Source organism: Sinocyclocheilus anshuiensis, unplaced genomic scaffold (assembly GCF_001515605.1).
Source record: "Sinocyclocheilus anshuiensis isolate Anshui unplaced genomic scaffold, SAMN03320099.WGS_v1.1 scaffold997, whole genome shotgun sequence".
NCBI classification, from domain to species: Eukaryota; Metazoa; Chordata; class Actinopteri; order Cypriniformes; family Cyprinidae; genus Sinocyclocheilus; species Sinocyclocheilus anshuiensis.
Window position 1 is genome coordinate 3,197,008 of NW_015555715.1, and position 22,941 is coordinate 3,219,948.

The 22,941-nt window shown below is 36.3% G+C and overlaps 1 protein-coding gene across 1 annotated transcript; it reads left to right on the forward strand.

The window, feature by feature from the left end:
• On the forward strand, nucleotides 1–19,404 carry LOC107672176 (cystic fibrosis transmembrane conductance regulator-like). Its single transcript, XM_016465269.1, has 15 exons — nucleotides 1–14; nucleotides 475–600; nucleotides 2,933–3,179; nucleotides 3,725–3,817; nucleotides 4,287–4,463; nucleotides 4,927–5,118; nucleotides 5,242–5,255; nucleotides 8,139–8,383; nucleotides 10,642–10,742; nucleotides 11,127–11,354; nucleotides 13,497–13,652; nucleotides 13,737–13,826; nucleotides 18,045–18,217; nucleotides 18,315–18,420; nucleotides 19,192–19,404. Exons 1-15 carry the CDS (start codon nucleotides 1–3, stop codon nucleotides 19,402–19,404), a joined length of 2,175 nt encoding a protein of 724 aa, XP_016320755.1.
• Nucleotides 19,405–22,941: the final 3,537 nt, after the last annotated feature.

Consider the following 22,941-nt stretch of genomic DNA (forward strand, 5'->3'; position numbering starts at 1 on the left):
ATGGGTCCTTACAAGTAAGTGTTAAATTTACTGTTGGCCTACATTGTAACACCAAAAAGTGAATCTTGCCCAAAGATGTTCCCATTTGGGAACTCAAACTGGCACAGCTTTGTTTTAGAGATGTCTCTCCGAATATGCTCCCACAGAAACACACATTCCAGCTGTGATTCATGCTGGTTACAGGCTTTGAAGAGTTTGGACAGGTAGTTCACTTCTGCTTCTGTAATCAGGAGGCTGGTTAGCCTTGTGCCTTTGAGAAATGTAAACAATGTTGGTCAGAACCGCTACTGAGACAGATTGCCACACACAAACTCACAATCAATTTTAATTCAGTATCTAAATTGTCTGTATTCAGTGCCTTCATTCATGAGACAACATCATAGACATTAGTCAGATGTATTATGTATAGGATGTGAAGTTCTATAAGAACAGACACTTCATTACAATTTTCTGCCTTTTTCTGTTTTCCTTTAGAGCACAAAAGGTGCTACTGACTAACAAACGGTTGGCTCTGACCTCAGAGATCATGGAGAACCTGCATTCAGTGAAGGCCTATGGCTGGGAGGAGATAATGGAGACCCTGATCAAGAACATCAGACAGTAAGTCCCAAACAGTTTTGTTGGATGTTCTGCACTTGTTTTTTGCTTTTGCATAGCCAGGCCTTTGACAATCAAGAAGAGAACGTCTGACAAACTTTTTTTTTAAGGGACATACTTATCTGAGATAGATTATATCACAATAATCGACTGCATTGGGGGGAAAAATGGAAATATAGGAAAGTAAATGTGTATTGATACCCCTAATGGGAGCAGCCGAAGGAGAGAGAGAAATATATATTGATGTTTAGATATAGAAAGTTTGTACACTACCTTTCAAAACTTTGGAGTTGGTAAGATTTTTAAATATTTTTTAAGAAGTCTCTTATTCTCACCAAGGCTGCATTCATTTGATCAAAAATATGGTAAAAACAGTAATATTGTGAAATATTATAATTTAAAATAGCAGTTTTCTATTTTAAAATATTTAAAAATGTAAATTATTTCTGTAATGGCAAAGCTAAGTTGTCAGCAGCCATTACTCCAATTTTCAGTATCATATGATATACAGGTGCTCAAGAAACATTTCCTATTATTATCAATGTTAGAAAGTTCAAAAGAACAGCATTTATGTGAACAATACATTTTTGTAACAATGTAAAATTCTTTACTGTCACTTTTCATCAATTTAATGCATTCTTGCTGAGTAAAAGAAAAAAAAAAGATCTTAACCGACCCCAAACCTTTGAACAGTAGAATGTGCTTATAAAAAAAAAATACATATACATATATATATTTTTTTTTCTTTCTTTTTTTTTTACTTATATATATAGTTTTTTTCACAGACATTACTCAAAAAACAGAGTGGACTATATAGTTTTGCTCATAGTAATCTAGTTAAATTGTTACTAAGTGCCTTTAACAAATTTCTGAAAATATTTCAGAAACTTTGGCAAATTTAGTCAACCCAGAACTTTGTATAAAAATTGTTTTCAGGCAAATTGCTACAAATTTTGAGTTTGCCAAATTGAGAAGTGCTAATGAGTAATTTAATTAAAGTTAATATTAACAGTTACAGTTGATATTTCAGTTACTTACATTTCTCTCCTAATGCTTTAATTCCTACTTCTTTAATAGTAAGTGAAGTTCTTTCATAAGAGATTTTGGATCAGAATAGTTGGCCTGGATCAGAGAAACTTGAAGCCACAGTCTCCCGCTGTTTCTCTGTAGTATTACATTTATGGCAGCACACGGTATGCCTTTGTGTTTTTGTTATTAGCTCAGTCTCGGAGAATCAATCTGTCGTTGTTTTTTTAGCTATTTGATATCTCATGACACAGTCTCCAAATATCCTACCCATGTGACATTCTCCTTTAAGGTAAGACAAGGCAAGGCACGTTTATTTATATTATTTATTTATTATAATTAATAATATAGTTTATTTATTTATTTATTTATATTATTTCATACACAATGGTAATTCAAAGTGCTTTACTTAAAAAGGATTCAAAGTAATTCTAAAATAATCACAACATATGCAAAAGGAATAAAAAATAACAATACAAGCAAAGAATTGAAGATGATTAAAAATTGATTTAAAATGCATAAAAACAGTTAAGAATAAAAAATAGAAGGACATATACATAAGATACAGTGCAATCAGTCGAACGTAGCACAGTGCTCATTCAGTAAATGCACAGTTAACAGATGTGCGTTGAGTCTGGATTTAAATATGGCTACTGTAGGAGCACATCTGATCCCCGGTGTAAAGACCTGAGGACTGGTGCGATTTGCTCAGATTTTCTGGTTCTGGTCAGAATCCTGGCAGCAACGTTCTGTATGAGCTGCAGTTTTTTGGGACTTCTGGTGAGGAGTCCATTACAATAATCCACCCTGCTAGTGATAAATGCATGAACAAGTGTCTCTAAGTCTTGACTGGAAACAAAACATTTAAGCCTTGCAATATTTTTAAGATGGTGATTTAGTTATTGCTTCGACATGAGAGACTTAAGGTCTGACTCCAGAATCACACCGAAATTCCTGACTTGATTTTTTGACCCTTAGAGTCAAGGTATGCATTTATCTTGAGAACTTCATCTTTGTTTCAAAATTTAATAACAGTTTTCTCTTTGGTTAACTGAAGCAAACTGTGGTGTATCCAACTGTTCATTTCATCAATGCATTGGCAGAGGGAGTTAGTGAGGCTGTAGTAGTTAAATGAAGGGCAAGGTAAATTTGGGTGTCATCTGCATGGCTTTGATAGGCAGTTTGGTTCTTTCTCATTATTTGGCTCAGTGGGAGCATATACAGGTCGAGCAAAAGTTGTGCAAGAACTGAGCCTTGAGGCACTTGAGGGACATGTTTGTCATTCTTTCTTCCTGTAAACTGTTTGTAGGGATGAGGTGAGGCTGACCAGGAAGATTGGCTCCCTGCGCTATTTTTACAGCTCTGCATACTTTTTCTCAGCCATCTTTGTGATTGTGGCCGCAGTCGTCCCTCATGCCCTCAGCCGCGGTATCAACCTGCGTCGCATATTCACAACTCTCTCCTACTGTATGGTGCTGCGTATGACTGTCACTCGACAACTGCCCGGCTCCATCCAGATGTGGTACGACACCATACGGCTTATTTGGAAGATTGAAGTGAGTCTACACACTCTAAAACTAGCACAAGTGCAGCCCATTCTCACGGCCCCTTTCTGTGTGCTACACCATGAATTCCGACTTTAAAAATATTAGGGGATTCAGATGATTATAATAATTGCACATTTTAAAAATAAATGTAAAAAATAATTTATGTATTTAATGTCAACTTTTGTGGTTGATACTTGTAGTGGAACTACATACAGTACAAACTATTTGCAAAAAGTCTACATTTGTTTACATTGAGAGGAAGTTTTTTTTAACCAACTGAATCATTTGTGAATTTATTTTTGTAATAATGCCCTTTTAGGAATATGAATTATAATGCTAAATTATATCTGCTATAATATAGCTATAAAATTAAAGCATTTCTGGTTTGGTGTTAATAAAGGGAAAACACTCCTCTGTACTGTATTTCTGAAAGCACTCTGCTTGGCAGCATTTTATTATGTAATGCTGTAAACTTTGAGAGAATGTTGCTGTTACTGTGGTCTTCTCAGTATCCAGAACTCTACCTAAAACTTAAACTTACCTGTTTCCTCAAGGAATTTCTTAGTAAGGAGGAATACAAGTTAATGGAATATGATCTCAGCATCACAGAGCTGGAACTTAAAGATGTGACTGCTTCTTGGGATGAGGTATAGTTATGCATCCATAGCCTTAGATTTAGAACATCTCTCTTGAATTTCAATTCTGTCTCATCATATCCTTACCTTTCTTTTGAAAAAGACTGATTCTGTTCTTTTCGATTCTTTTCTAATTAGAAGCACGTTTAGAGAACTAATTGCAGTGCTCTTTGTTGACTGTTTCTTAGTCTATTTGGTTCAGTTCAGTAGCTACAAGACTATTGACTCACGAAGCCTAACTAAAGTCAACGATTAGCCAGGTCCTCCTTCTCCTCCTTCTACTCTCATCATCCCTTCCCTATGGGCACATGTGCGGTTTGTTTCAGTGAGACTGTCATGTACTTAAACTACATTAGGCGATATTCTCAATTGTATTCCTTTTCAGCATTTAAAGAAAAAGAGAGGAGTGATCCATATTTTTGAATGCATTCAGTGTGCATGTGTAGTGCAGTGTAAATACTCTCTGTCTGTGTTTCTTCAGGGTCCTGGTGAACTTTTGGAAAGGATAAAACAGGAGAACAAAGCTAATGGCCATCACAATGGAGATGTAGGTCTCTTCTTTACCAACCTATATGTGACTCCTGTACTGAAGGACATCAGTTTGATCCTGAAGAAAGGAGAGATGTTGGCTGTTACTGGTTCTATGGGCTCTGGGAAGGTAGGAGTGCTTGCCGTTATTTTCAAATCTGTCGTAAACATATATCAATGCAAGTTGTACTGACATTTTAAATAATATATTTATTATTTATATGAATAAAAATTATATTAGTTATTTATTATTATTTATTTTATAAATTATATTATATATTTATTATTATTTTATTTATCATTTATTTAAATTTAAGATTAGAGAAAAAGTATTGCTGATTAAAAAAAAATTCTACTTCTTTTCAGTCAGAAATTAGGGTAGGAAAAGAGACTAAACAATTCAAACAAATTATTCACAATTATAGTGAATAAATGAAAGGCCATTTAAACTACATTGTGAAACCTTTAATAAGCTGAAAAATATGCTAAAATATAAAAGGATGAGTAAAGCTAGCTGTTTAAAAGAAAGCAAACATTTGCTAAAAGGAAACTGTAAGGTTGTCATTGTTCAGACATAATTCCTGTATTTATAGAGCTCATTGTTGATGACCATCCTCGGGGAGCTGGTTCCCTCCTCCGGGAAGATCCGACACAGTGGTCGAATCTCCTACTCCTCCCAAACAACCTGGATCATGCCTGGCACCATCCGAGACAACATCCTTTTTGGTCTGACCTATGATGAGTATCGCTACAAGAGTGTGGTCAAAGCATGCCAGCTCGAGGAGGTACTGACAAATTAATGCTCTTCAGTCCACTCTTTGTCTCTGTCATTTCCTTAGTTTTACTCCCATCTCCAATTTCTCTCCCTTTGTGTATTTTTTTTTTATTTCTCTCTATTTATATTTCAGTCCCTCTGTCTACAGTATATTGCCTGACCTCACTCATCTCTTTTCTCAACCTAACTAGTCCTCCTCTTTGTCTTCTCCAGTGTTAATTTCGTTGACGAATCATTTTCGTCATAATGTTCGTCAACGACATTTTTTTCACAGACGACAACGAGACGATAACGAACTAAAACTCTTTTTGAATGACAAAATATTACTTGTGTTGAATTTCTGTGGTCAGTTCAATTTCATGCTCATACTCATTCATTGCCATTTAAAAGTTAAAATATTTTTAAATAGCTGCCTTTATTTGATTTAAATGACTGTAAAAATATTATTGTGAAAAATTCTGCCAATGTAAAACTTTTTTTTTGTAATACATTCTAAAATGTATTCCTGTGATGGCAAAGCTGAATTTTCAGCATCATTACTCCAGTCTTCAGTGTCACATCCTCCTTCAGGAGTCATTATAATGTGCTGATTTGCTGTTCAAGAAACATTTCTTATTTTATCAGTGTTCCGGTTTTCTGAGCCATACACACACAGAAAACACGTCTCATAGCACGCGAGTACTCGTTCACGTCGCATGAACGGAGAATTACACACAAAATGATGTCGAATTGTCCGTTTTGACGAGTATTCACGTAAACACAGTTGATTACGTCTTAAGTGAACGTAAACAGCAGGGAGAACGTGTATCTGTACATTGCATCCATTGCAGCTGTGCATTCGGTTTTAAAGGGATAGCAGCATAATTTAGTTGCTATTGTCCGAGTCATTGATGTTAATCAAGCAACAAAAGAAAGACAGAAAATCACGCACTGCTCTTGACTGAAAAACTTTATCCAGAGCCACCGAGAAAGCAACTAGGGCTTTCCGTACTTTGTAATACTGGGTTAGCAAAAACCCGACCAGGGATTTCCTCTGCTGCTATCCTGATATCATTCACTCATCATCCACAACTGATGAGCAACAAGCTTCATGGCAGGGATCCCAGAAAACTGCGCAACCCTATTGTTTTTCAGACAAGAGGAACTAAAGGCATTGTCTTGTCTATAGAAATGGAAAGGAATGTTGCAAGGAAAGCCGTGGTGAATGAGAAAAATGTGATGATTTAATGATATCATGGGTAGCTGAACTTGTGGATTAGTTAATTTTGTTTATGAGGTCATAACAAAGGACAGAGGGCAGGACTTTTATTTCTTCCTTCCTTTTCCTGACCCCTTCTGCTATTGGAAATGTGTAGCACAGATGATGGCAAAATACAAGTGCTTGATATTGACAGTTAAAGGTAGTAGTTGACCCAAAATTTGATAACTGAATTGAAAATGCACTTCATTAAAAAGAAGACCATGTTCTTGTTCTTTATGAGAAGTGGTTTTATTTAATTTAACATAAAGGCATGTTGTGTGTCACCGCAGTTAAATCGGTGTCTATCATGATAAAACCTTAATATCAAACCTATATAATGAATTTGGAAATTTTGGAGAAATGCTTAATAAACGCATTACACTGTAACTAAACCCATTTGATTTCAGTCGACTAAAATTTTATGATATTTAGTCGACTAAAACTAGACTAAAACTAAAAACAATTCAGATGACTAAAATATGACTAAAACTAAATCAAAATTTGCTGTCAAAATTAACACTGGTCTTCTCTCATGTTTTTGGCTCCTGGTTTGCTTCTGTTTCTGTCTTCCCTCTCTCTCTCTTTCTACATGGAATGTTCACCTGGCAATTGAACTGAGAACCTTTGTTAGACAGAAATGTGTCATATTACTCTGCTCATGGTTTTCTCCCCTCACCCTCAATCTCTTGATACCAAATCAGCCAATCATGTGCAACTATCAGCAGCCAAAGTGTTGAGTGACAGGCCCCTTGTTTAATTGAGTCTTACATGAAAGGACGGTCAAGTGATCTGCTGAGAACACATTCATGTCCAGGCATTAGTCTGATGTGTGAGATTTATCCATGCTAGTGGATGAGATTTGTCTAGTGAAAATCATAATGTAAGTCTGCAAACACGGCAAAACTTAAATTATATTCACAAAGATAAAGATTTCACATTTTCAGAGAATATATAGTGAATTAATGATAATTACTTTTTTTCACCAAATTGGCAAATATAATTTTTTCTTTCTTTCTTGTTTTAAGCATAAATCTGACAAAACTGATAAAGTTTAGGCTGAAAACAAGAAGAAAAAATTATTAAAAATGATTATTTTCTCAAAATAAGTCACACAAAATATATATTTTAATGCGTTTTTACAGATTTTTAAATAAAATTAATTACAATTATTTGCTGTGTAAAAAGTGTATTTTTATATATTACTGTTACATAATATTATATATATATATATATATATATATATACTGTCATTCAAAAGTTTGGGATCAGTAAGACTTGTAAGCATCATTACTCCAGTCTTCAGTGTCACATCCTCCTTCAGAAATCATTCTAATATGCTGATTTTTCTCTTAAGAAATTTGTATTATTGTCAAATTTGAAAACAGTTGCTTAATATTTTTGTTGAAACTGTGATACATTTTTTTTTCAGAATTCTTTGATGAATAGAAAGTTCAAACATTGTTCAAACAGTTCAAATATTCAAACATTTATTTGGAATAAAATAGTTTTGTAGCATTATACTGTGCTGTAAATGCCTTTACTCTCACTTTTGATCTATTTAATGTGTCCTTGCTGATTAAAAGTATAAATTATTATCATAAATTATCATTTATATAGAGAAGGGTGGTGTCAAGCCCCAAAATATCAAATGGCCTGTAGACCAAAATGAAGTTGATGTGGGTGCTACACTGGAGGAATGCACTGAATGACTCTTTTGCTTTGTTTGTCACACAAAGCTATTGCTTCAGAAGATTTAAAATTAAATTAATATACATTGTCGACATCTTCAGTTCTTCTCTCATCACAGCTCGTAGCCCCATTTTCTCCCACCTCATCATCTCACTGAAGGGTTTGTGGACCATCAGGGCCTTTGAGCGGCAGGCCTACTTCGAGAACCTGTTCCACAAGACCGTCAACACCCACACAGCCACCTGGTTCCTCTACCTGTCGACCCTACGATGGTTCCTCTTCCGCTCAGACATCATCTTTGTGTTCTTTTTCACGCTGACCGCCTGGATTGCGGTAGGAACCAACCGTAAGAGCGCTCCTCCATCTGTATCTAGGCAAGAGTGAACCAAGTGAATAGGAGAGCATGTGAAAAAAAGTGAAAAATGACGTGACATGTGGCCAAGTATGGTGACCCATACTCGGAATTAGTGCTCTGCATTTATCCCATCCAAAGTGCACACACACAGCAGTGAACACACACACACCATGAACACACACCCGGAGCAGTGGGCAGCCATTTTTTTGTTGCGGCGCCCAGGGAGCAGTTGGGCGTTCGGTGCCTTGCTCAAGGGCACCTCAGTCGTGGTATTGAAGGTGGGAGAGAGCGCTGTACATTCTTTTTTTTTTTTTTTTTTTTTTTTTTTTTTTTTTTTCTTAGATGTTTAATCATAATTAATTAACATAGTGTGTTTCTGAATGGTGAGTCTGGGACATTTACAGTCTGTGTCGGTTCCCATGTTTCCCATAGGGAGAAAAGTGAAAGTGTTTCCTCTCAAACAAAGCATGTTTTCACAGCTGGTGATTACCAGCGCAATTTATGACTGTTTGTTACGAAATATCCAGACTCTAATAACAGAAGATCTTATAGAGCAGTGTGAGGTGGCTATTGCCATCACAATGGTAGGCTTGGCCATAACAACAGAGTGTGAGAAGTTAGCCGTCTGTGTGCTAACTAGCAAGAAGCTGCAAAGTATTGTTATTTACTGTACATAATGAGTCTTTATTCAGTCTATGCTGATAGACTGACACTTACGCTTTCCCAGCGTACTTAATCTTCTGAGTCACGCATTAGAAACAAGCTCTCAATGCAAACAGCAAGACTAGCAGGATCTAATAAATGGATTTGTGGAGTTTAAAATGTAAAGTAGAAACGCCCATGTTTAGTGGGCTTGTGTTATCCATGTATTTCCTTTGTGGCACTGATATACCTGCATTTTAGTCCTTATTCATGTTGTGTCTGGGCAGTAAACCCTGGCATTTCCATCTTAAAGACAGTAGCGCTCCTGATTTGTTTGTGTAGGGTTTTAAAAAATCTTTCTCACTGCATCACTGCATTTAATTATTATTTTTAATGCTCCTACAACGGACAAACAGAGTTGATGACAAGGTAAGTACTTCCTACATGAGAATTATTCATCTCAAATGGTATGTGGTCCCTGCTAAGAAAAAAAGCTTAAACCAGACTAACATAAATCAGGCTGGTCTGTTGGTTTTAGAGGGGTTTTGGGAACTTGTCAGCTAGCCAGGCTAGCCAACCAACAACCAGCAAGCTAAGACCAACAAACCGTCTTAGGTGGTTTAATTATTTTTTAAGCATGAGTGTTTCCATTAATTTATGTCAAAATGGTTTTTAAAGGAACACTCCACTATTTTTGAAAATAGGCTCATTTTCCAACTCCCCTAGAGTTAAACAGTTGAGTTTTACCGTTTTCGAATCCATTCAGCCGATCTCCGGGTCTGGCGGTAGCACTTTTAGCTGTAGCTTAGCATAGATCATTGAATCTGATTAGATCATTAGCATCTCGCTCAAAAATGACCAAAGAGTTTCTATATTTTTCCTATTTAAAACTTGACTCTTCTGTAGTTACATCGTGTACTAAGACCGACGGAAAATGAAAAGTTGTGATTTTCTAGGCCGATATAGCTAGGAACTATACTCTCATTCCGGCATAATAATCAATGATATTACGCAGTGGCTGAAAATAGTCCCCAGCTAGGTAACTTCCAATAAGCCTATTTTCAGGAGCTGTGTAATATCATTGCGCGTGCTCTGCATTTATCCCATCCAAAGTGCACACACACAGCAGTGAACACACACACACCATGAACACACACCCGGAGCAGTGGGCAGCCATTTTTTTGTTGCGGCGCCCAGGGAGCAGTTGGGCGTTCGGTGCCTTGCTCAAGGGCACCTCAGTCGTGGTATTGAAGGTGGGAGAGAGCGCTGTACATTCACTCCCTCCACCTACAATCCCTGCCGGTACGGGACTCTAACCCACAACCTTTGGGTTACGAGTCCGACTCTCTAACCATTAGGCCACGACTTCCACGACTGTAGAGTGAGCGGATGCCACTGTTTATTTGACGGTTCTCTGTGGGTCCAAAAAGTCAATGAACGCTTGATCTAGTGGGTTTTACAGACAATTGGTTTTATTAAGAGGTAATTGCGAGCAGTGCTTGGAAAATGCCTTTGAAGTAGAGAAGTGAGGTCATTGTGAGCAACCTTGTACTAGATGTTTATACTTGCTTGTTGGTGCATGTGAATGTGTGTGCGTTATTCCACAGAGGATAAACCGGGCGAGATTGGTATCGTCATATGCCTGGCAATGCTCATTCTAGGCACCTTCCAGTGGTGTGTTGCCACCAGCATTGCGGTAGATGGAATGGTACGTGCCTTTTTGGTTTTCCTCCCTGAAAACTGCATGTTTTTCAGTTGTTCTTAACTGCAGAAATTGTCCTGTTCTGTAATGCTGTCGAAAATATTGTCTGAGTGAGTTTTTTTTAAGTCACTGACGGGGCTTATCAAGGTGCAGAACGTTTTGTTTTCCCTCACTATGACCCTATCAGGAGAATAGTTTACAATCACACTGATACGCATTTATACAGTAGTGGCGCTTTATTTTTGCCACATGGTGTAACTGTGTGCGCATTTGTACTCGCACACACAAACACAGAGGCTAAGCATCATTTAAAGGCTAAACAAACCACATGCAGCTTGGACCTCAGTGGACCTGATTATATCATAGCTCTTCTAATCCTTCTTCCTCCAGATGCGATCCGTTGACCGGGTTTTTAAGTTCATCGACCTACCGTCTGAGACACCCAAACCGGATAAAAGCAAATACTCAGATCTGATTATCGAGAACGTCGATGCACGGGCCGACTCAAGCTGGCCCAACCGCAGTCAGATCGATGTGCAGAATTTAACAGTCAAATACACAGAAGGGGGTCACGCTGTCCTTAAGAACCTCTCCTTCACTGTGGAGGGTGGACAGAGGGTACGTACAAGCAATTTCCAGGCTTAAACTCCTCTTTAAAATGCAAGTGTTAAACAGTTTCAGAAAAATAAATGCTAACATGCAAACCTTTCATCAAATTGCGCGTTCTGTAAAAGAGTTGTCTCACAGCATGACATTACAATGGGCTATATCTTGAATTATGCTATGCTTTTAAACAGTAGGGTCTAAAAGTCAAATACTATTAGTTAAAATGCTTAATTTTTTCATTACGTATTTTCTGCATCACATTTGACCTTTTGTGTAAAGGAGTTTAGGAGTTCAGTGTCACAGATTTGTTTTAGATTTGATTAGTGGCCTAGAAATGGAAATATAGAATCTAGAATTGGAAATATTTCTTATTTATTTTAGGTCTTAAATTTTTGTTTTGTTTTATATTTTCCAAAATCTTAAAACTTTATTTTTATTTCCAGGTTTAAATTTTCAATCCCAGAGCTTCAATTTGTGGATGTTTGCGTTGTACTGCCCTACAAAGGCGAAATGCAGTAACTACACCAACACCATATATCTTTTTCAAAATCTGAGCATAATTGTGCCAAGTCACGGGACTTGATTTCGGGTTTGACAAAGTTACTGCATTTTGCCTTTGTACCAAAATGTAGGCGATAGGCAACTAAAGAGTCTCATGTGATCAGCCTTATACCTTTTTCACACTCATTTCTGTGAGTTCTGTGATGTATCCACGTGAGACTGGCTTCTTGTCCAAGCTTCTAACAGAATATGTTCCATGTATTGCTGAAGATGCACTTCTATAGCATCAGAATCAGAATCAGAATCAGAATTAGCTTTATTCGCCAGGAACACCTGCAGTTTACCAATTGTTTCTGCTGTAAGTGTGTGTTGTCTTGTGTCTGTGTTCTGTTGTAAAATAGCATATGGTGGTTGGCTTTCCCTAAATTTCTCAAAATGGCATTTCCATCTTACTTTCCTTTGCTCTGTATGATAATATTGTCTGTTTTATTATTAGGATCTGGCTGCTCTTCCTGAGAAGGATAAGACGCCTATGGCTGAGGGGGGTTTAAACTTGAGTGGGGGTCAGAAGGCACGTGTGGCTCTAGCCAGGTATGTCACACATTTTCTCACTCCCCTTGAGCATCTCTCAACTCCTCAGATGTACACCAGCACCTGTAGTTTAAGCCACGCTGGAGTCCTCACTTGCCCCATGGCTGCTCTTTCCCACAGAACTTTAGTGAAGAGAGTAAATCATATATGTTTTGACATATATGACACAGATTTTAATGACTGTCAAAACACATTGTTACATCACATCAGGAAGTTTGTTCTTGGATCTCTTTTGGATTTACATGGCCATAAACTCAATGTTAAAGTTTACAATTCAATACAATCTTGCTGCAGCCATAAATAAAATGAGAGTTTGACAAGCTTTTATTGTTTGTATTGTTTGTACGAAAGCTTCCCTGTGTCAGCGCTGTTGTGACATAATAAGTTTATATTGTTAGTACGTCTTATTATAGTGTGCAGAGTTTACCATATTAAAAAAATCCTTAAAATTGTTTATTAAGGCAAGGCAAGGCAAGTTTATTTATATAGCACATTTCATACACAATGGTAATTCAAAGTGCTTTACAAGGTGCTCCTGGTACATGCATACATACAGTACATACATACATACATACACATCTGACATGAGAACAGAAAAAAAACATTTAAATAGTAAAACTTAACAATAAATAATGTGTATGAATCTGGAACAGTAGATTTATGTACAGATTTATGCATTTGTACTCTATATAGAACTGTATAAATAAGAGATATCCATATGTATTTACAAAATAATTGAGAAAAAGGCAATAATTAAAGATGTAGAATGAATTACGGAAATGAATTACAGAACACAGGTGTTTAAGCTGGAGATGGCATTGGGGAAAAAACAGTTTTTATGCCTAGATGTTCTAGTGCGCAGAGATCTGTAGCGTCTGCCTGAAGGGAGAAGTGCAAACAGGTTGTGTACGGGGTGAGAGGGGTCTTTGATGATGTTTCCTGCCCATTTCTTCACTCTGGAGTTGTACAAGTCCTGAAGACTGGGCAGGTGCCAGCATGTAAATCTGTTTACTGGTTTTGTTTTATTGTGAAATTTCAGGTCAGATTGATCATCTTTTTCAGGTGGGTATCTTGGGCCGAACAGGTTCTGGGAAGAGTTCTCTGTTCAATGCTCTCTTGAAGCTGGTTTACACAGATGGTGATATCTCCATCGATGGGGTCAACTGGAACAAAATGCCACTTCAGAAGTGGAGGAAAGCCTTTGGTGTGATGCCTCAGGTAACAACGGTTCTGGGAACATCCTCTCTCTTCATTACATCTCATGATATATTTTTGTAAATATCTCCTTCCACACCACCACAGAAAGTCTTCATCTTTACGGGACCATTCCGCATGAACCTAGACCCTTACGGTTGTCATAGTGATGAGGAGCTGTGGCGGGTCACGGAGGAGGTGGGTGTCTTACAAGTTTCGTCTTCCGCCACGTCCGCTCAGCTTTTCTACATTGTCTTTTCATACTCTATTAAATAACTTTATTGAATAACTTTATTGAATAAACTACATGTTTACCTTTGAAATAAACTTAATTTGTATTTAAATTATCAGACTGTCACTAGTTAAAAATAACTATCTGAAAATGTTATTCAGTAATATCATTTTTTTCTGCACAGGGCTATTTACAGAGATGCTGATGTCTACCTACTTGACGCACCGTTTACTCACCTGGATATTGCAACAGAAAAAGAAATATTTGACAAGTATGCATATGGATTAATTTAACTAAATATTGAGCTACCCCATTTTTATCATGTAGCATTTTGACTTTCATTAATTCTAAGATTGCTTTTTGCCTATTTTCCGATGCGGTAGACTGGGGATCAGAATTTCTGTCTGTCCAAATGTAATAAAAAAAAAAATTCCACTAAGTGCATAAAACAAAAAAACATATTTTTAGGATTTCCATCTGAAGTTAATAGAGTGCAACAGTTGGATTCCAGAAGTAAAAATCTTGTTGATTTTAAAAATAATTTGCAATAAAAAATTATAAACGAAGACAGACCTACTATGAGGTTATTAATTGATGGTGTATGCTTTTGTTGAAGGCATCAGCAATGCATTTCAGCTTATTTTTTAAATAATCATGTTTAACAGTGGAATTCCTGGTAAAAACATTACCTATTATTCTGCAAAAAAATCTCCACCAATCAGAGAATTGAAATGAGCAAATTGTACTAGAAGAACTCTTTAGTGCCCATCCAGTCCCATAAAACACTCCAATGACATGATATATAGTATATAATATATAATAACATTCCATATGCTCTAAAACTATTTGTATATATACACATATACATAATATTATCTGCATATATATAGCTACTATATTGTTTCTAAATGCATTTTCAACATCTTTTAATCAATAGTTTTATATTTTGCAATCATTTTTATTTAGATTGTGTCAGTTGCAATGCTTGATGGGATTGTAGTTCTTTCCCTCATTAAGTAACTTATCTATCTTTTTGTCTGATTTTCAAATCATTTTTTGCTTCAAATCAAAGTTTGTAATGTTGTGATTCACCGCCTAGTTGCTTGGTTTGGTTAATGGCTTATGACTCTTAAAATAAGACTTTTTGTAAATACTAATGGGAAAAATACTTCAAGAACCAAGTCTGCTAAAAAAGTGGGCAGGTACTGTTGTGCTCTATACACAAATATCAAATGAATTATGACTTCTTACCAATGAATGGGACTAAATTGAAAAGAGATGACAACACATACTGTACTGGAATTAATTTTAGCTCATATGTCAGAAATATTGCTGCATAACCTCATTTTTATTTATTTACCCAGATGTCTGTGTAAGCTGATGGCCTCTAAGACACGCATCTTGGTAACAAATAAGATTGAGCATTTAAAGCGGGCTGATAAGATCCTACTGCTCCACAACGGTGAAAGTTTTTTCTACGGCACTTTTTCAGAGCTTCAGTCAGAACGGCCTGATTTCAGCTCTTTGCTTTTGGGTTTGGAGGCCTATGACAATGTCAGTGCAGAGCGCCGCTGCTCCATCCTCACAGAGACTCTCCACCGCGTCTCGGTGGATGAGAGCGCAGGCATGCGACCTGAACGCTCAGCTTATCGCCAGGTGGCCCCATCCATGCCCATGTACATAGATGAAAGAAAATCTTCAGTTATCGTCAACACTCTCGGAGCAGCTCGTAAGGCATCCTTCATTCAGATACCTGAAGAAGAGGCTCAGAGGACATTACCTGACCGGAAGTTCTCCCTGGTACCAGAGAACGAACTAGTGGATGAGTCCTTTATGGGGAGCGACGTGTATCATAACCACGGAGTGCATATGGCTGGTCAGAGGAGGCAGTCGGTGTTAGCTTTCATGACCAATGCACAAGGCCAGGGCCGTCGTGACCACCTTCAGTCATCTTTCCGCAGACGGCTGTCCGTCGTGCCTCAGAACGAACTGGCATCTGAGCTGGACGTCTATGCTCGCCGTCTGTCAGACAGCACGTATGACATCACCGGGGTCCTAGAGGAAGAGAATATTGAGGTGTGGAAATTTCTTGCACTTACTGCAACATATTACTTTACACACTAGGCTTTAAATTCATCTGATTTGCTTCTCTTTGCAGGCTTGCTTAGTTAATGAAATAGATGAAAAAGAGGAGTTATTTGAAACAACAAAGTGGAACACATACGTCAGATATGTGTCAAATAATAAAAGCCTTCTGTATGTTCTGATCTTCATCTTCCTTGTTGCTGCAATTGAGGTAATCTGATATAATCTGTACTGACATGTTCTGCATTACAAATGAATATTCTTGATGTGTTATTATTATTAAGATTTTTTTTAAAGAAATTAATTTTATTCAGCAAAGATGCGTTAAGTTGATCAAAAGCGACAGTAAAGACTTCAAATAAAGATTTCAAATGAATGCTGTTCATTTGACTATTCCATTCATCAAAGAATCCTGAAAGAATTCAGCTTTGCCATCACAGATATAAAATACATTTTATATGCATAAAATATATTACAATAGAAAACAGTTCATTGAAATTCTTTCAAAAACATTAAAAAAAATCTTACAGACCCCAAGCTTTTACACAGTTCTTTTTGAACAGTGTGGATCTAGATTTACTATCCTTAATTCTTTCTTGTGTGTTATTAGGTTGCAGGATCTGTAGCAGGGATTCTTCTGATTACTGAGTAAGTGTTTTTCTTTACCTCATTTTCCAGTGATCTAGTCTTCTAGGCAGAACTAAACTCTTTCGTTGACAAGCATTCTTCAATTCATAGTGATGAGGAGCTGTGGCGGGTCACGGAGGAGGTGGGTGTCTTTGCTGCAGGGGTCCAGAGCAAATGATCAATGACTGTGAGGTCAAGCGGTTTCATGACCCTTTTTTCCAGAGCAATTCAAAGAAACTGGAAAAGCGTCATCTCTACTGCTGGGACTATGGCAACACTTTATTTGCCACTGAGCACTTAAGGGTGAAGGGTGTAATTCGTAATTCATACAACAAATTTCTAACAACCCGGGTTTCAAACAGCAATGGCTTAACCATTGGTTAAGCCAACGATGTCATGCTGGAAAATTATTATATTTGTAAATTAAAATGATTTAAAATAATATTAATAATAAAGACCAGAGATAGTATAGACAGCAAATAGGTTCTTTAAATAGTCAATTCACTATAAAACTATAAAAATTAAACAAAATAAATTAAATATTATAAATGTATTAAAAATAAAAAATAATAGCTTAAAATGAATAATTAAACATAAAATAAAATTATGAATGAAACAAAAACATTTACAATAAACTTCAAGTACAAATTAAATATTAGCTTTCTTAGCTAGCTATACACTTTCTATACCTAACAATTTTATGACAGAATCACCATCAAGGATTTCCAAGAAGTCATAAGACACTAAATCTAAACTGACCAAAACATGCCACTTTTGTCTTTGACTAAAATAAGTGCATTATTTTATATGCAACTTTTCGGTCATCTGATATTCGTCAGCCATTTAAAAAAAGCTTTTCTTATTTTGAACTGTTTGAACTTTTCTTAATTCCTGCCGTAGGTTGGAGGACTGAAACTTTGCATTCAAAATATTTCATGTGTTTGCAAGCTATGGTAGCCTATGGGATTATTTTTCTCCTGTTTATCAAATTAGTTATTATCTTATGCACCTACCATTTTTTTTGCTGTGTGAGGTTTCCTATTTGTTGTTTATAAAGTACGTGACCTTTTCTAAAGCAAAACATGAGGCCATCTGGCTATCCATTGAGAAAGGCCAGGACTTTTTTTGTGAACCAGCAATTATATGCTTAACCTCTAAATGTTGTCATGTCGGGCACAGAAATGACACACTTCGTCTGGTTCCCTTGTTCTTAAGTTATAATTTAGGTGTAATTTTTATGACAACATTTAAATTCTATATCATTTCTATTTTAGTCATCAAAAATCATTTAATGAAGGCAGAACATTATGAATGCTAGAGGTAATATATAAGTGACCAGTATGATCAACATAGCAATCCTTATGAATCATCTAGCAAACTGTGTATGTCCTGTTCTCCTCTTGTAAAATGCATAGACACTTTGCTGAAAGTATTTGCTTGATTTACAGTTATTTCTGTGTTCATGTGTGAAGGTCGGTCTTAAGACAGTGATTGAGCAGTTTCCAGACAAACTGGACTTCCAGCTGGAATACGGAGGCTATGTACTGAGTAACGGCCACAAACAGCTCATCTGTCTGGCTCGCTCTATCCTCAGCGGAGCCCGCATCCTCCTCCTGGATGAGCCTAGTGCCCACCTCGATCCAATGTGAGTCCCACTCCCAACACCACTGGCTGTCAAGTCCAAGTACAATTAATTCAAATCCTGGTAAATAATGGTGGCTTTGCTTTGTCTTTGTTTTCAGAACAATAAAGGTGTTAAAGAAGACATTACGACAGTCTTTCTCCACATGCACTATATTACTGTCTGAACACAAAGTGGAACCACTGCTCGAGTGCCAGTCTTTCTTGGTAAGGCTCTTGCACTACCTCGCTCCCATCAACACCAACTTAAATGTCATATTCCTCCTTTTTTTTTTTTTTTTACAATTATTGTTCACATTTTTACTGTTATTTGTACTGGAGACAAAAAGGCCACATAAATTAAAAGCTGTAAGGATCACTAGTTGCACCCGACAACAGCAAAAATATTGAGTGAGCATTTTTGTATTTCAGAAATTTCTGTCATGTAGTAGGGACAATTTATGTGTGGTTTTCAAAAAAGGCAAACATACACTACTGTTTAAAAGTTTAGGGTCAGTACGATGTAAAAAATAAATGCAATTAATACTTTTATTCAGCGAGGAGGATCCGTTAAATTGAAAAGTGACAGTAAAGACAGTAAATTGTTACAAAATATTTCTAATTCAAAATAATGCTGTTCTTTTAAACTGTATATTCATCAAAGAATTCTGAAAAAAAAAAGTCATGGTTTCAACAAATATTCTAAGCAGCACAACTGTTTTCAATACTGATAATAAGAAATGTTTTTGAGCAACAAATCAGCATAATAGAATGATTTCTGAAAGTGGCACTAAAGACAGGCTGCTTTTTTAATTACAGGAATAAATGTTATTTTAAAATATATTAAAATAGCAAAGTTATTTTGTTATTTTGTTGTTAAAGTTGTTTTTCCTATATTTTGATCAAATAAATGTAACCTTTGGTGTGCATGAGAGACTTAGCATGTATGTAAAAATATATTTTTCAGTTTGTCCTTGACTCCTCTGATCTCTGTTGCAGATGATGGACAAGGGTCAGGTGAAGACCTACGATTCCATTCAGAAGCTGCTGAATGAGACCAGTCATCTAAAGCAGGCCATAAGTCCAGCCGAGCGCCTCAAACTCTTCCCTCGCCGGAACTCTAGCATGCACGGCCCTCAATCCAAACTCAGCTCTGTTACGCAGACACTGCAAGAGGAGGCAGAGGACAATATCCAAGACACTCGCCTCTGAGCGTCTCAAACTGGAATTCATACAGAAACAATCAAGCTTAAAATGGTCTCCAAATGGTACATTATATTGGATGACCTATCATCAGAACATTTGACATTTATTATGAAAAAGATATGTATTTTTTCTAGGTACTCAATATCCTCTCACAATGGGACACAGTGAGGCCAGGAATAATTGAACACTGTAAAAATTGTATAATGTAACTTTTATGATTTATCTCAAATCAAATGTATTCTCTTATTTTTCTCTGAATATTTAATTTATTGTTAACGTGTGACCAACGTCTGGCATCCTTTGAAAGTGCAGCAAAATGGGATCATATGAATCATGTAAATGGCAAAACAATTACTCTATTTTCTTTATGCGTTTCATCGAATTAGGAAAGGCACAAACAAAAACACTGATTATTTTAAAGTGTAAATATATATACTTTTCTGTGAAACAAATATATTTTTCAAGACTACGCTTCTCTTGTTTTTTTTTTCTGTGTGGTCACCAGGAATGACCTCATTCCACTCTTATCTTGTGTTATAGTGAGAAGCTTCAGAGGACAGGACACAGAAACATAGCTGGTGATAAACGATTCCAGCTGAATGATTCGGTTTCAAACCAACACAATGTTAGCATTAGCTGTGTGGAGAAAGAAAAGCCAAGCGCTGAGGTGATGTCTAGGATAGTGCATTTTTAATCGTTGTGCTTGGAGGAAACAGGACACTCTCTCTGAACCTCATCCGAGAACTATAATACATTTAAACATCAGAGGTCGACTAGAATCTCTTCTGTACATATGAACAATACTGACTTTAAAATAATACTCGTTTATCCTAAATGTTCAATATAGAAGACAAATGAAAAGCGCCGATAATGCTCGCCGTTTCCGATTTCATAGTTGGGTTTCACAAAGTCAAAGTTCAAGCCAGACACTGAGAGTAATTGAAAATACTAATTATGGCTTAACGGACAAAAACTAAATATCCTGTGTTCGCAATGGTGTTACTTATTGCCACATTCAGTTCGTGAAAAAATATGAACCAAAATTTAATATTACAAACAATATATACACTTCTCATTTTCCCTTCAAAATTCCTCCAATGTACAAGCGTAATATCTCACACACACACACGCACGCACGCACGCACGCACGCACGCACGGCCGTCTGTCAGACAGCACGTATGACATCACCGGGGTCCTAGAGGAAGAGAATATTGAGGTGTGGAAATTTCTTGCACTTACTGCAACATATTACTTTACACACTAGGCTTTAAATTCATCTGATTTGCTTCTCTTTGCAGGCTTGCTTAGTTAATGAAATAGATGAAAAAGAGGAGTTATTTGAAACAACAAAGTGGAACACATACGTCAGATATGTGTCAAATAATAAAAGCCTTCTGTATGTTCTGATCTTCATCTTCCTTGTTGCTGCAATTGAGGTAATCTGATATAATCTGTACTGACATGTTCTGCATTACAAATGAATATTCTTGATGTGTTATTATTATTAAGATTTTTTTTAAAGAAATTAATTTTATTCAGCAAAGATGCGTTAAGTTGATCAAAAGCGACAGTAAAGACTTCAAATAAAGATTTCAAATGAATGCTGTTCATTTGACTATTCCATTCATCAAAGAATCCTGAAAGAATTCAGCTTTGCCATCACAGATATAAAATACATTTTATATGCATAAAATATATTACAATAGAAAACAGTTCATTGAAATTCTTTCAAAAACATTAAAAAAAATCTTACAGACCCCAAGCTTTTACACAGTTCTTTTTGAACAGTGTGGATCTAGATTTACTATCCTTAATTCTTTCTTGTGTGTTATTAGGTTGCAGGATCTGTAGCAGGGATTCTTCTGATTACTGAGTAAGTGTTTTTCTTTACCTCATTTTCCAGTGATCTAGTCTTCTAGGCAGAACTAAACTCTTTCGTTGACAAGCATTCTTCAATAATAATCTGGAGTTCATTTTAATCAATACACAAAATACTGCATTTTCACTTTTTTGTTGCAGTGAACTTTGGAATGAAGAGCATCAACGAGTTGAGCCAAATATGACAAAGTACTCCAACATGTCTTCACCTGGAAAAAAAAATGCCATCATTGTGACCCCGACAGGCAGCTATTACATTCTCTACATCTACGTGGCCACGTCAGAGAGCCTCCTCGCAATGGGATTTTTCCGGGGTCTTCCATTTGTGCACACTATGATCACAATCTCCAAGAAACTGCACCAGAAGATGCTGCATGCTGTTCTCGGTGCACCCATGTCTGTGCTCAATACCATGAAGACAGGTCAGTGTTATGTAAGGCTGAAATAAGTAGAAGTAAACCATATTTCCACCAGTCCAGTTTCTGACTTAATACTTTACCGCTTGTATCCCAATATCATTTTTACAGGTCGAATCATGAATAGGTTCACCAAAGACATGGCCACCATAGATGACATGCTTCCTCTCCTCATGTTTGACTTTGTCCAGGTTTGTGACTCCTTTAAAAACTTTTATTGTCAAAAGCCTTGTTTAAATCTTAATTTGTGTTACGAAGATGAACAAAGGTCTTACGGGTTTTGAACGACATGAGGGTGAGTTTTCATTAATAGATGGGTAGATGGATTTCAGCTTAGTGCAGCATTGATCACTTTTGCTTCTTGCGGTCTAACATTCTATCCACCTTTTTCTTCAACGCGGAAGTAAGCCTATGGGTGAGACTTCCGGTTCATTAGCCCCTATAGGTAAATAACGAGGAGAATAACAACGTGCAGTAAACGGTAAAACAGTTTGCACTACAAACCAGTGTGTTCATAATTAAGATAATACATTAAAATAATATGATAAGACACACCAAATTTCAATATCAAGCAGCAAAACGAACTGTTTTGTTCAGCTAAAAATAGCTGGATGGAGTGGACGCAGATGAGACCGGAAGCCAGACCCATAGAATTTACAAATGGCCGCGCCCATTTTTACGACAAGAAAAAGGTGGATAGAGTACAGTTTCAACTCAGTGCTATACAGCATACTAGATGATTAATGATTAGTAATTTCTCACACACAATATTGCCAGTTCTTCTGGCCAATATTGCCCACACCGTCTGGCAGTATGGAAGAGGTTTAACACTACTACTAGTGTTTAAACTAAATGAAACTTTTTAAAAATAAAGTGAAAAAGATTTTTTTATGTTTTTGCATTCTGCATTTATTTGATCGAAAATACAGTAAAAAAGTCATATTGTGGAATATTATTGCATTTGTAAAATAATTAATAATGAATATAATATATAATATAATAAATAATAATTTAATACATTTTATATGATATTATTTTATTTTAATATATTTATTTATTTTAATATGTAATATATTTTGTTTTAATTTATTCCTGTGATGGTAAAGCTGAATTTTCAGCATCATTACTCCAGTCTTCAGTGTCACATAAGCCTTCAGAAAAAATTCTAATATGCTGACTTGGTGCTCAAGAAACATTTGTGATATATATAAAACAATCTGAAAAAAAAAATAATAATAATCTGAAAAA